The sequence below is a fragment of the Sinocyclocheilus anshuiensis genome, unplaced genomic scaffold, assembly GCF_001515605.1.
Source record: "Sinocyclocheilus anshuiensis isolate Anshui unplaced genomic scaffold, SAMN03320099.WGS_v1.1 scaffold939, whole genome shotgun sequence".
In the NCBI taxonomy this organism is placed as follows: domain Eukaryota; kingdom Metazoa; phylum Chordata; class Actinopteri; order Cypriniformes; family Cyprinidae; genus Sinocyclocheilus; species Sinocyclocheilus anshuiensis.
Window position 1 is genome coordinate 844183 of NW_015544227.1, and position 14458 is coordinate 858640.

The following is a 14458-nucleotide window of genomic DNA, read 5'->3' on the forward strand; positions in this document are numbered from 1 at the left end:
TTCCCCTTCCCGGCTTCTTCCTCTGCTACTTTCATCCCCAGAGCCATATTTTTTCCCTCTTTTTTTCTTCTTTTCCCGTGGTCTAGGCTCTTTTAGCAAAGACTGCAATACAAGACAAGATTATTAGAAAAAGTAATGTCAGCTCTCACAAAAAAGGTACAAAAAGGACCCAAAAAAATGAAAGGTGATGCAACCCTTGTTACCACTATGTAAATACATTTTAAAACCTGTGATATTACTGTTAACAAAAACTAACACTATCTATAAAAAAAATCGTATTTGTTAATTAAAATAAAGCTAAAATAAAACAAAATAAAATATAAATATAATATGAAAAACTAATTGTGATGTGTGGTTTTATGTAATGTATATATATATATATATATATATATATATATTACTTTTAGTATTTTTTAAAATATGTCTAGTTAGTTTTTATTAATTTTTATTTTAGTTATTTTAGTACGTCAAGTTAAAATAAATGAAAACGAGATATGTTGCTTTATATATCTATCTATAACTATTTGAATCAGATGTTAATTATAACACTTGTTAACAACAGCTGTGAGGATTTTTTGAGAGGATTTTATATTATACATGACAAATGCATGTTAGTTGTTCAAATCCACTTACGTGAATGAATCCAGTGTATTTCTTATCAATCTCCACCAGCTGTTGATCAGCTTTATTCCTCATTGTGGGTTCCAAGTCAGTTCCCATGGCAATAAGATACGGAACACACTGATGGAGGAGGAGGAAACAGACAAGTTAAACTAAAGGCTCTTTCAGACCACCTTTAGGAGAGTTTGTGCAGTGGATACGTACCTGTACGGGATGAATGAGGCCTTGGCTGAGCGTCAGGACGATTACATTGAGAGCAAAGTGCCGTACGCTGGATTGCGTGTGGAAAAAGCACTCTAGCACTTGCTTGAGGTAGAGCTGCATGATAGAACTGCTCATGCCAGATGAGATGTCACCCATCTCCTTCAGGTCCTCCTGCTTAGACATCTTCTTCCCTGAAAAGACCAATGACAAAGAATGAGAATAAAAATAGCTAACTGGATAGCTTCTTACCAAGTGACAGCTGCATTGGGCACAGACAAGAACATCCTTTATAAATGACACTCACACTCCCTGTCGGCTTCCTGCATGCGCGAGTCTTCCTCCTGCAGGTATGTCTGCAGGTTCTTTAGCACCTGGATCTTCAGATTCACTGATGTTTTCCTGTCAGCCAGGAGGCAGTTGTAGAGGTTTTTCACATCTGAAGCAAACATTAGCCCTGGGTGCTGGATGAACAGGAAGCCTGGAGAACCAACAGATCATGGTTTTGTTCACTGTGAGCACAGTGAAAAGGTAAAAACAAGAAATTCAGTGATTATGGAGCGCAAATATTTACCTAGACCAATGATGGCCTTGGTCTGCACCTCCTCATCCTCATTTTTAGTGAAATACAACAGCAGCTCCAGCACTTTGTCCTTTATGACCACCTGAAAGAGAAGACAACCATTAACCAGACAGGTAAAGGAGTGAATCTTACGAAAACATTTTCAGGTTACATTTGATCAAGGAAATGAAACATATTATAGGCCCATTAAAATATTTTCATATTGTGACATCATATTATGACATTATGCTTAATTGACATTTCAAGCATATTTTCTTCAAAATTCTCATTATTCTCCTAATGTGTCCGGATGTTTCAGTTTTGTATTTTTTTTTTATTTGATTTTTTAAACAAAATTTTTTCTCATTACTGTCAATTCTCATTAGATTCTAATTGCTGTAGTTCATTACTTTTTTATTAGTTTCAAAATGATTTAAATCAGCATTAAAAGCAGCAATGATGTATAGACAAAATGTAAAATGCATCAACTTTTTCACGTTAACAGCAGATATACAAATATAAATAAATAAATAATAACACTGCTGTAATATATATATATATATATATATACATAAATTACTTAAATATTTTTAAATGAAATGATTAAATGATTTAAATGAATGAATAAATAAATTTGACTACTTAGTCCCACTGATCTATTACAAATAGAGGTCTACTTTTATTAGTGCACAATAAGTCCATTATTATAGTACATTTATTAATGCTTACAAATTTCTCCTGGGATTCAAGACTTTTAAAATCCAGAAATCATGACTGAGGATCTCACCGTATTACTGCCTTTGAACTCCTCTTGGTCAAAGTCGAAGTGTCGGCACAGGGCACCCACAGTGAAGAGTGAACGCAGCAGAGCAGGTTTATTAGAGACCAGTACGGTGCAGTTTGGGTCTTCCTGATGCTGCAACTTCAGCTTGCTTAGTGCTCCTTTACATGAAAGAAGAAGAATTTTAGAGTAATTAACACTCTCAGGATCACAGAAGAACAAAAGAATCCTGACAGGTGTTGAAATTTACTCACCATAGTATCGGTTGAAACAAGACCACACAAACTTGTAGTTATGGGTGACCTTATTGACGACCGCACCGAGACAACTCACGCAATGCTGCACAACCTGCAGGAAACAAGGCAGATGGCACCATGAAGCTATTCATGTACAAACCGCTGGACATTAGAGTTACTGACACTTGCTCTTCAACTGACCGTCATGCCGTATTTGATGATGAGTTTCATCAGGTCTTCTTCGATGGTGGTGAGGAAATTTTCACTCGGATGTTCCATCAAAGGAACAACAAGCTCCAGGATTTTAGCCACATTACAGATCACCATAAAATCACTCTGAGTCTGTAGGGACACAATAAGCACAAGAAGTGCCTTCACTCTCTGGCCTCTAGATGGCAGCACAACACCATTTATTGCAATATATCAGGGGACACTAAACTCGGTCCTGGAGGGCCGGTGTCCTGCTCCAACTTGCCTGAACACACCTGCCTGGGAGTTTCAAGTATATATAGTAAGAAACTGATTAGCTTGTTCAGGTGTGTTTGATTAGGGTTGGAGGTAAACTCTGCAGGTTGACCAAGTTTGGTGACCCCTGCAATACATCCTAAATTTCCCGACAGCATACTCACATTACACTTTGTAGTCAGATACGGCTGCATAGTCATGGCATGTTTCACCATCAGCTGGGGTCGGATCTTGCTAAACAGGTACAGCGTGGTGATACAAGCCACTAGGCAATTGGACGTCAAGCCCTTATTATCATAGTCTGCAAAACAAAAAATAACTCATCAAAAGTTCAACCAAGGTAAATCTTTCGCTTCATAATTTAATACCGCTCATACCAGCGAGAGACTCCTCGTATTTCAGCATATGCTCCACGAGACTGTCCACCAGCTGAGCACAAGCCTTCCTGGCCGGTTTGTACGAGGCATCCTCTTCTGACTTTAACAGCTGTGACAACATCGATTACATCAGTGCTTAGGTTTTATATATATATATATAATTTTTTTACCTGACAAAAAAAAAATGTATTCCAGTTCACACTTCCTCTGGAGTAACCTGGGGCTAATGCTATGTTCAATTCAACTCAGAAAGTCAGAATTTACTTCCTATTTTGGAAAAGTGCAACAGAATGGATTTGAATGAGTATTTTGCTCTTCTGTCACCCCTTTTGGGGTTCAAACTTGCAACCTTTCAAGGTACTATCCCAGATCTCCTTGAAACCCTAAATGCACAACTAAGCATTGGAAAATCAAATCAAAATTATCCTTGAACCATAGATGGGCAACTTACATTCTGAAGGAGCTGCTCGAACCAGTCGTAACCGGAATCCCTGCATGCAGCGACCTGAGAGACAATGATTCATGTCAGAGGGACATAATGTGACCTTAAACGTGTATTATAGCACGTCTTGGGGTCAGATTTTTGCCCACTCTGCAGATCCTTACCACGTCTGTGATGTTGAGAATCTTGCGAGTCATGGCCTGTTTATCATGATTAGGTGTAGGGGTGAACCAGAGCTTCTGAAATGTCTCATTTACCAATTTCTGAATAAGAGATGGCAAAAAGAAACTGGTTATAAGAGGGCTGCACAATAATACATTTTTTAAAAACAAAATAAAAATTCTCCCTAGTATAAAAGAAATAGGTGTCTAAATTAATCTCTAATAATATTAAAAAAAAATACATCAAATATATATTTTTTGCATTATTAGAAATTAATTAAGACCCCTAAATAAGATTTTAAAAAAATTAGACCGCTAGTATATAAAGTAAATTAGCTTAAACATTTTTTCGTTTTAATATTTTAATAATTGCTTTCCCAACAAAACACAGAATACGCAACTTTTACATAAATATAAAGTACATGGATCAATACAGATTGTAAGAGAAAAACACAACTAACCTTGATGCCTTCTTCGTCATTGACCCTCCTGATCATCTTTACACACATCTCTGTGATCTTGTTGAAGGTGGGCTGCTCCAGACAGATGTCCCGTAGGATTTTAATAACCCTCTTCCTCACACTGATGCCTGTGTCCTGCAGAAAACATTTACCAACACAAATCAGCCTACACAATGAATTCAAAATAATCAGTTTTCACTGCTAACTGGAAAAAAGCATGTATTAAATTTACAATATAATTTACAACTGCAAGTAATAAGCTACAGGTGGCCAATCATCATCACTACATAAACCCAGACGGAGTGATCAGCAAGTGTTTTATTTCATGGGTTTTGCCAAATACATAAATAAACAAACAAACAGGTGGACATGGAATATTGATTTGGATACGGTTGTTCTTTAAAAAGGGAGAAATAAAAAACATTCATGGTAACAATTTTGTAACAATTTTGTTTTTGTTTTATTGTAAAATTAATCTTTTACTGATTTTACTGGTGATTATTAATTATTTTGTAGTATATCAGGAAAAATAAATATTGATTAATTGAATTATTTTATTACATGAGAACAAAGAAACTGGTGACTGCTACTAGAGGCATCAAGCAAGCAATTAAGGAAATCTATTAAAGACAAGGGTCAAATATATTTCTTTGCCGTTATAATACAAAAAATATTTGACTGCAAAATTCTACAATTCATATATGCAAAAAAAGCACAAACCAGGATGCGCTCGATCAGCATGTCGTAATACTGTTCAGTTAGCTGTGGTCGACTCAGTACGAAGCGCCCCAGCAGCTCTACCGCAGCTTCTCTCACGCTGGTGGAATTATCCATCAGTCGGCCATGAACTCCCCGCTGCATGTCCGACTAAACCAAAAAAGCAAATGAGAATTAAAAATATGCAGATGAGAACATTAACAAGCTTCGTTTTTTTGGAAACTGCACTCACCCGTGCCAGAATGCTTGGATCCACCGCAACCACCTCAGAAAGACATTTCATCGCTTTAGTTCTCACTGCGATGGCACTTTCACCGAGAACTCTCAATATCTACAGACACAAATGGGGAGATGTATTATTGATATGCAAATACAAACAAAAATGCTGAGATGTGATGACCTCTAACCTGTGTGAGATAAATATCAAAGCTCTGTGCAAACGGCCTCATGGAGGCCAGATATCGCACAATAAGACACGAGTCCTCATAGTCGACAGTATCTGAGTTTATTCTGTGAGAAAACACATAGCAGGTGTCAAAACGCTTCTAAACATATCACATTTTCATTTTTTGGGTAAACTATCCCTTTAACAAAGTTGTTTTGGCAAAGATCGCTGCTGTTTGTACCTCAGTGAGCTGAATTTCGATGCCGAGGTCTTGATAACAGACCGGAGGAACTTCTTGCGCGCTTCTGCTTTCTGCAAGATCTCACTAGTGGTCTCGACGTCCCTGGCATGGTGCGGCCCATCGGACGAGTCGTCGTCCCTCTGACTTTGCGCTTTCATGGCTTTCTCTGTCTCAGTGCTGGTGTCCCTGAACCACTGCGCGATGTAGAACTTCCGTGCAAACTTTTGGAAATGAAGACATCACAACAACATTAAAACCACTAGAGATTCTTAGGGCTTTTTTTCTCGTCACAATAATATGTCTGAATTTTCTCACCAATAGCGACGGGTCAGTCTCTACGTTCTCGTCCATGTAACCCAGCAGAGCCTTCTGCAGCTGCTGAATCTCATCACTGCCTGAGCTCTGTAAAACACAAAATAGCACGAGTTTCTTTCAGACCAGGAGGGATTCATACATGCGATGGCACAGATGGGCGTACTCTGCCGTTTACCTCTCCGAGGATGCGGTTGATTGAACGCTGGTCCATTTTGCTGGTGACGGCATCTTTGCGAAGACGTGCAGCCACTGTGCCCAGATAATCCAAAGAGGCCACTCTCAAAGCCATCTCTGTCTGCTTATTACTGAACTGGTGAACCTACAAAGAGAAACCAGAGCGTTGGGTGAGTTTTCAAGTGATGTAACGGGGCACATTCTACCTGTGAAATATCAATCTGAAACTCACCAGCAGCCTTCCCAGAAGGCTCAGCAGCAGTTCTGCAGCTGGCCAATCAGGTTTATTCACTGTGGACAGTAGATCCTGAACAAAGTTCTCAAACAGTGGCCTGTAGTCATCCTCACCTTGCTTACTACCACACCTAAAATTAAAAAATAAATAAACGCAAGTGTACGTTAATTTCCAAGAATGACAATATATTTTTTTTTTAAATGAAATGTAGCAGTTATCTAAAAGCATATACAGAGCATCTGCTGCTCATTCCTTTGCAGTAATATTATTCAGTACCGTCCCTGTCAAATAAACAAATGCCCCTCCCTCAGAAGAATTTACAAATAAATTACAAATAAACAAATAAATTAAAACATTTAGAGACAAAGTACAAAAATAGGTAAGTAAAACTACAACGATAATTTAGCGATGCAGGTGTTGTTTGTCCTGAGATGGCATGGTTAAGCCCTCTTGAAAAGCATCAGATGAGAGTAAAACAGGTGTTTCCTGAGACAGTGTACATTCTCAGCTTAAAGACACGGTATGTAGATGAAAAGACATGCATTACTGATCCCAGAACACCACTGCTTAAATATAAATGACTTAAAAGTAAATTTTTTCCCCAATATAAATGGGTTGAATTGTGTGGGTGGAATAATGTCAGGGGCTTTTCTTACTTTTTGAGGAAAACGGAGAGGAAGTTTTGTGCTGTTCTCATTGCAGTCTCATATGAGTTTGTGATTAATACATCCTGATCAACCTGAAAAAAAAAAAGAAGAACTTTATAAAGTAAGCCTAAAAGGCATAAAGAAAAAAAATACAAATATCGAACATTCTTGGAAAGCACTTTTTTTACAGAAGAGACTCACAATCACTTGTAGTAATGTGACAGTCATTTCAGCATGTAGCTATTAGCTAAGAATACAAACCAAAAACTAAAACGTGCCAAAAAAAGGCTTTAAACAGGGTCTTCTTGCTATTTTACCTTTAAGCCCTCTGTCAATATAAAATGACAACATGGAATATGTAAATGACCTCAAAGGCTTAGCGTCAGTAAGATCTTTTTATTTAAAGAAATTAATTGTATTCAGCAAGGATGCATGAAATTGATCAAAAGTGACAACAACGGCTTATAACGTACCAAATCAGCATATCAGAATGATTTCTTAAGGATCATGCGACACTGAACACTGGAGTAATTGCTGAAAATTCAGCTTTTGCAATTGCATCAGAAGAATCAATTACATTTTAAAACAGAAAATACCTATTTTAAATTGTAATAATATTTCATAATATTGTTGTTTTACTGAATTTTGTATCAAATAAATGCAGCCTTGGTGAGCATAAGAGATTTAAAAACATTAAAAAAGTCTTACTGACCCCAAACTTTTTTTTTTTTTTCCCAGGAAGGTTTTGGGTGGAGAGTTCACTTCAGTGAACATCAGGGTATGTCTGATCATAACAGCAAGGAAAATCCTTTTCCAATACATCTGAAGATTCAATTTACCTTTCTGTCATTATAATCATCTGAGTCCTTATCAGAAGGTAGATGGACCACACACTGAATGAGCTGCAGAACTAGCGCCGTCACCATCTGAATGTACATGGGCTCGCCATCCATGTCACTGCTGTTCAGTCTGAACACACAGTATAGTCAATGCATATGCTCAAAAAGTGCCCTTGTCAGCTGGTAGAATAGACTGCAGCATATACCTGAAATTTCTTAAGTTTCTCTTGCTGGTTGGCAGTCTGGCAAGAGAGGTGAAGATCTCCTCCAGAATCAGCTGCCTGTGCTTCTCATATCTAGAGAAAACCTAGAAATTGCACAACACAACAGTGTTAGCTGCAGTTAGTACAGCAAAGTATAGTGTAAAGAAAGCTGAACCGCACTGGTACTTACAGCCGTCACTAGTTTAATAGCACAAAGCTGCAGCTCACTCACATTCTCAACAAAGAATGGAGTGATACCTAGAGACGAGACCTGTAGAGAGAGATACACAAGTGCGGATTTAATAATTTTGCAAATGGAAATTAAACCTGACTACATCTACATTCTAAATTCATGTTTCTGGCCTTATTCTGCTTGATTCATTGGTATATGAAATGTTTGTCTACACAATATTTTGCCAAAATGTAATAACGGCTGACTGCAGCAAAGTACAAGATAATTTTATTTAGAAGCAGCAGCAGTCAGAGATTAGACTCTCACCTGAAGGATGGTCGTGTCAGTCAACAGCTGAATCTCCAAGAGTTCAGACAGGTTACTGATAATGTCACAAACTTTGTTGTAGAGCATGACAGCAACTCTCTGCTTGTGCGTTGAGCACTTTGCTCGCTTGGCTTTTGAGCTTAGCGTTCCACCTGAAACGGACCAAGAATAGACATAATTTGGACAGTTGTTGTGATGACCAGGCATTTTGGTCAGGACAAAAAAAAAAAAAGATGTAAAAATCTGTTTTTAACCCATTCAACATGACTATACAACAACAATGCTATCATTATTATCAAAAATTATATTTTTATTTAAATGATAAAAAATGAAATAAAAAAATACTACTATAGCAGTAATACTATTGTACAGTAAAATTAAAATGAGTATTTATTAATAATAATAATTTTATACAACAACATTAAAATGAAAATACTAATATTAGTGTCATTGCTTTCATGTGGTGCTTGGTGAATGCTAATTTTGAACTGAGGTGTTAAGGGTGTTTTCCACAAAGCCGCTAGATGATGCCACTCGCTTGTGCAGTGCAGTCAGAAATTACGGCATACATGCATGAAATACATTAACATTAATATGTCTGCTAAATTATTAAATGTAAATGTAAATACATGCATTTTAAATGTATTTGAAAATGCAGCATTTTCCCCTAAAATTTACTCAATTCATGCGGGTCATACTTCAGGACGGAAAATAAAGAAATCTGTATAATTATGGAAAAATTACATCCTTGGATGACATATACCCACTTTGTCCTAACTAGTAAAGTTTCCAGTATCAAGCTGGAAGCAATTTCAGTCCAGAATGAAAGCAATATAATAACATTACAGCCAATCAGAAAATATTTGATAATAAGAGACCAATGAGATTTCACAGTCGGGATAAAAATATAAACCAAGCAACAGATGTCTTGTCGTACAAGCACTTTGTGGCCCTGCCTGGTGGGGACAAAAACTCAAGTTAGCATGGAATAGAAAGGATCTTGTAGGTTAGGACACAGTGTTAAGGTGCAGGACTGACCGCCATGAGGGTCCACCCTGTAGACGGGGTCGTACTGCGGGTACAGCGTGTTTTGTAGATGGAACTTGGCGTACTGCACGACCCTCTCGATAACATCCTCAATGTAAACAGCCTTCGGCATTCGTGCTGAGGTCATGATGTTAAGAGCCATCAGACAAGCATCAGCAGATTTGGTGACACGTTCCATGATGAGGTCACGCCACAAACGCTCCTCGTCGTCCCTGTCGTTGTCCTGAAATCACAAGGACAGGGAACCTGTCAGTGAGAGTCAATGGCAGAGCCATTCCACCAATAGAAACTACAATGATGCTTACATGATTCATGAGGGTGGAGAGCTTCGCACCATCCTGAATGTTTTTTTCCAAAATACTCTGGACCTTCACCATCTTATCAGATGGAATCTGAGGATAAAAGCAGTTAGTATTAAAAGATCAAGTATTTATGATGTGTCCTGTCTCTTGAGACTTGAGATCTCTCCTGTTGACAAAGGTGATCCTGTACCCACCTTATGCATGATGCCCATAGCCTTTATTTTGGCTGATTCACTGTTTAACTCCGAGAGCTGGTGTTTTCCGAGGAGCAGCTCCTGAGGAATCTCGTCATCATCTGCATTCATTAAATCAATTACTGTCAAACTTGCAGAAGCATTCCAGTACGGCAGAATCTGAAATAATTTGAACCTTCAATGTCAAATGTAATAATTTCTCCACATTTGTACATTTACCTAATGATGTCAAGTCCACATCTTCAAGGTTTTCAAGAATGTTGTCAACACTGGTGGAAAATCTCTTGAACGTGGATGAGTCCATCATTTCTGTGGAGCACAAGTTGGATTACTAAAGATCTCAGCATTTCAGATCGCTCAACGCTGATTACAATCTGCAAACATACCGTCCTCAGTCAGTTTGGGCTCATAGGCTTTCCTCTTTTTCTGCTTTTCCTTCTTCTTCAACTTTCTGGCAACTTGTTGTTGAAGGATGTCAAAGATCAGAGTTATTCGATTTCCACACTTCAACCCATTTGAGCAACAAAACTGTCAACACTGACAACATAACAAATGCTAACATGTACAAGTGGTCACTTACGATCACTCAGGCTGGGAGGGGGTGAATCTTCATCCGAGTCCACGGGACTTCGTTCTCTGTATTGACTGCCTGAACTTCTCCGGCTGTCGTAGTGACCTCCACTTCGTCGATGAACTCCAGAACCCCTCCGGTCCTTTTCTTCATATTCCCATGCTTTGTTTCGGTCCTTTTTCAAACGCTTTGGGGGCACTAAAAGCCAGGAAGACAAAAAATTTTAATGGAAAAGCAACTTAAATCTATCTCAACTCTAAGAAATAAGGCAGAGGAGACATTATAATTCAGAAGAAATATTGGAGACAGCCAGAAAAAATTACATTACTAACAATTTAGGTTTTCATGCAAACATGGGTTTGATTATTCATCAAGATCAGTTCGAATCTGGACTAGTGTAAAAACTGTCTTTGAAGCCATTAGAAAGGTGAAGGTTTAAAGTGAACAACAATACAGTTTGTATTTAATTCAAAATGGATGTGAACTAACTGCATTCTGTAGGACTATTTTACCAAGTTTATTAGTAACAACAACTAAACCAAAGCATTGCTTTCCATTTCAATTTTTGTACTAACATTGATGATGAAACCCTGATTTGGATCAAGCAGGTACATTAAGTGTGAAAACAACATTAGATTCAGTATATTTACTTACGTTCTACAGAGCTACTGTCATCATCTGAGCTGACTTCAGCATACTTGGGCTTCTCATTAGTGGAGCTGCGTCTGCGTTTATTCATTTTCACCCTCTCACACAGTGGCATACGGGAATCCATCTCTGCCAGCACATGATGAGGAATTTCCGTTAACACTACAGAGAGGGCTACTCAAACTCTTCAAATGCACATTCAGACAATCTGTCAATTCGGTGTACAATGAACCAAAAAAAACTCACTGGCCATAAAATATCAAGAAAACAGGGGTCACAAGGACTTACCTCCAAACGATTTTCCATAAGACGACTTGCTCTTGCTTGACTTGCTGCGCGAATTACTGATCAACTTCTGGACCTCATCAATGGAAAGTTTCTTCAGAACAACAACAGGTTTGGCGCCCTTATTGAGGTCCTCCACCAGGTCCAGTTTTTCTAATTTCACAAGTGGCTCTCGTCGCATTTCTTGCATGACGTTACCGTCTTTGTCCCGTTTCAACTTGGGAATGACAAAGTTCTTTAATGCACTCGATTTGCCCCCCAGTAGGTAGTTGGGAAATTCTGCCGTTTTACTGTCCGAGGACGGAGGCTTGTGTCCATCAAGTCGGTTCTTGTCTCCACTCCGTTTCTCGTCTTTGTTGTTGGAAGTTTTGTGGATTGACCGTTCAGGTTTTGTTTTGGATTCTGCTCCACTACGAGGTTCCTGCTTCAACCGAGGACTGTTAGGACGGGAGCGCTGCTCAGGAGACCGCTTGTCCCGGGACTCTGTTGATTCTGTGTGGCGTTTCTTTTCTTGGTCTCGATCCCTGTCCCGATCTTTATCCCGGACCCTCTCCCATTCCTTGTCCTGATTTTTCTCTCGTTCCCTGTCCCGATCTTTTATCCGCTCCTTGTCCTGATCTTTCTCCCGCTCCTTGTCCCGATCTTTCTCCCGCACCTTGTCCCGATCTTTCTCCCGCTCCTTGTCCCGATCTTTCTCCCGCACCTTGTCCCGATCTTTCTCCCGCACCTTGTCCCGATCTTTCTCCTGCTCCTTGTCCCGCACCTTGTCTCGATCTTTCTCTCGCTCCTTGTCCTGATTTTCCCCTTCCTTTCCTGGTTCCTGATCCCGATCTATGTCCCTGTTGTGCTCTACCCGGCTGGACTTAGATATGTCTGGTCGTCGGACTTTAGAACCTTCACTGTCCCGATCCTTTTGCCTCTCCTCTTTGCTCTCTCGAGTTGACTCTGACCATCCTTTCTGTTTTCTGGAAGTTTCATGACCTTTTCCCTCAGGCCTCACTTTGTCAGACTTACCGTCATGTCTGTGCTTGGAGAGATCCGATCTTTTTTCCGAACTCACTTTGTTGGAGATCTCCTTGCGGTTCTCGTGCTTGTGTTTGGGAGTCTCTGGTCGTCCATCTGAAGCAGTTTTCTGTGGCGTAGTTTCCACCCGTTGCTTGATGACTTCTGGACGACCATCTACTGTCCTAAGCACCTCTCCATCTGTCTTTGATTTGAGCCGCAAGACCCCGGTGGATTCAGAACCATCTTCTGGCCAGCGCTGGGCCTCTGTTGCAGGGACAGGACAGGAGTCCACTGGCCCTTCCACCCTCCCTGCCTGTTGCAGGTCTATACTGACCATCAAGGCCGGCCGACTGGCTCCGTTACTAGCGGCACAAGCCTCTTGAGGTACCAGTTTGTTCCCAGCATTGCATCCGCCACCCACGCCAGGTGTTCCAGAAGAGCCAGCGGTGCCCGCAGCTCCTGGTTCCTGAGGGTACGAATCCTGCTTTCTCTTCTTCAGAGGTTTGTCTGCAGAATTAGAATCACACAGGTAAGAAGAAGTATTTAACACATGTACATTTTCATCAACACATATGAGTGGAGCTTGCTAAACTCTCTGGCTCGATGCTAGGGTTTTCTGTGGCTGCCAGGGCACTGCTGTGTGGTTGTTAAGGTGTTCTAAGTCGTTAGCATGTTACTATGTGGTCGCTAGAAGGTTCTGGGTGGTTACCAGGGTGCACCTTGCTAAGGAAAGGTGTTATAACATTACTATGTGGTTGTTAGAATGTTCTAGGTTGTTGCCAGGGTGCTGCTATGTGGTTTTCAGGGGGTTCTGATTGGTTGTAAGCATGTTACTCTGTGGTTTCTTGGGCACTGGCACGTGGTTAAGCTGTTACTATACAGTTGCTAGGATGTTCTAGGTGGTTACCAGGGTGCTGTTTGTTGATTGCTAAGGTAATCTCATTGGCAGTAAGCAATTTACCCTTTGGTTGTCAGGATGTTCTGGGTAGATGCCAGGATCCTGATATATGGTTTTTAAGGTGTTGAATTGTTGTACAAGCTGAATTGTTGCTAGGATGTTCAGGATGTTTGCCAGGGTGTTGCTTAGCAGTTGCCGAGGAAGGTCTTACTAGAAAATTCAGGGTTGCTTCCAGGATGCTGCTATGTGGTTCTTAAGGTATTCTGAATGGTTGTTAGAAAGTTACTACATGGTTGTGGATGGTTGTCAGGATATTGCTTTGTGGTTGCCAAGTTTTTCTGATTGGTTTCTAGCATGCTACTACATGGTTGCTAGGATGTTCTTGGGTGATTGCCAGGGTCCTGCTTTGCAATTGGTAAGGTAAGGTGTTACTATACAGTATTACAATGTGGCTGCTAAGATGTTCTGGGTGGGTGCTAGGGAACTGCTTTGCAGTTGCTAAGGTAAGGTGTTATTATGATACTATGCATTGCTAGGATGTTCAGGGTGGGCACCAGGATCCTACTATGTGTTTTTTTAGTTGTTCTGAATTGTTTGTAGTGGTTGCTAGGGTGTTGCTTTCCAGTTACCAAGGAAGTTAAGGGTGGTTGTCAGGATGCTACTGTGTGGTTCTTGAAGTATTCTGAATGGTTGCTCTAACAACAGTTAAAACGTGGTTGTAGATGTTGCTAGGACATTGCTTTGTGGTTGCTAAGTTGTTCTGATTGGTTTCTAGTAGGGCTGCACGATCTAAGTTGTTGTTTCTAGTAGGGCTGCACGATTAATCGCATGCGATATTTAACGCGCATCTTGTCAGAAATCAGAAAGTGTAATCAGCGGTAAATCTCCATCACCTGCGTGCTTTCACATTGAGCAGCATTAACTACACAGAGCCGTTGTTCACTGA

The 14458-nt window shown here is 39.9% G+C and overlaps 1 protein-coding gene across 1 annotated transcript in view; it reads right to left on the minus strand.

Annotated features, from left to right (window-relative positions):
* LOC107697391 (nipped-B-like protein B) overlaps positions 1 to 14458 on the minus strand; it is a 25953-nt gene that overhangs the window by 4406 nt on the left and 7089 nt on the right. Inside the window, exons 9-41 of the mRNA XM_016498159.1 lie at positions 11613 to 13121; positions 11331 to 11453; positions 10686 to 10874; positions 10492 to 10563; positions 10325 to 10414; positions 10106 to 10206; positions 9915 to 10001; positions 9601 to 9832; positions 8563 to 8714; positions 8254 to 8334; positions 8067 to 8167; positions 7861 to 7990; positions 7031 to 7113; positions 6372 to 6504; positions 6141 to 6284; positions 5966 to 6052; positions 5651 to 5871; positions 5432 to 5534; positions 5257 to 5355; positions 5028 to 5174; positions 4308 to 4442; positions 3850 to 3948; positions 3695 to 3748; positions 3244 to 3352; positions 3031 to 3167; positions 2603 to 2743; positions 2420 to 2513; positions 2172 to 2326; positions 1397 to 1487; positions 1130 to 1303; positions 826 to 1016; positions 634 to 741; positions 2 to 108 (exon numbers count right to left, since the gene is read on the minus strand). Coding sequence (XP_016353645.1) covers positions 2 to 108; positions 634 to 741; positions 826 to 1016; positions 1130 to 1303; positions 1397 to 1487; positions 2172 to 2326; positions 2420 to 2513; positions 2603 to 2743; positions 3031 to 3167; positions 3244 to 3352; positions 3695 to 3748; positions 3850 to 3948; positions 4308 to 4442; positions 5028 to 5174; positions 5257 to 5355; positions 5432 to 5534; positions 5651 to 5871; positions 5966 to 6052; positions 6141 to 6284; positions 6372 to 6504; positions 7031 to 7113; positions 7861 to 7990; positions 8067 to 8167; positions 8254 to 8334; positions 8563 to 8714; positions 9601 to 9832; positions 9915 to 10001; positions 10106 to 10206; positions 10325 to 10414; positions 10492 to 10563; positions 10686 to 10874; positions 11331 to 11453; positions 11613 to 13121 — 5479 coding nt within the window. The remainder of the gene's footprint in view (position 1; positions 109 to 633; positions 742 to 825; positions 1017 to 1129; positions 1304 to 1396; positions 1488 to 2171; positions 2327 to 2419; positions 2514 to 2602; positions 2744 to 3030; positions 3168 to 3243; positions 3353 to 3694; positions 3749 to 3849; positions 3949 to 4307; positions 4443 to 5027; positions 5175 to 5256; positions 5356 to 5431; positions 5535 to 5650; positions 5872 to 5965; positions 6053 to 6140; positions 6285 to 6371; positions 6505 to 7030; positions 7114 to 7860; positions 7991 to 8066; positions 8168 to 8253; positions 8335 to 8562; positions 8715 to 9600; positions 9833 to 9914; positions 10002 to 10105; positions 10207 to 10324; positions 10415 to 10491; positions 10564 to 10685; positions 10875 to 11330; positions 11454 to 11612; positions 13122 to 14458) is intronic.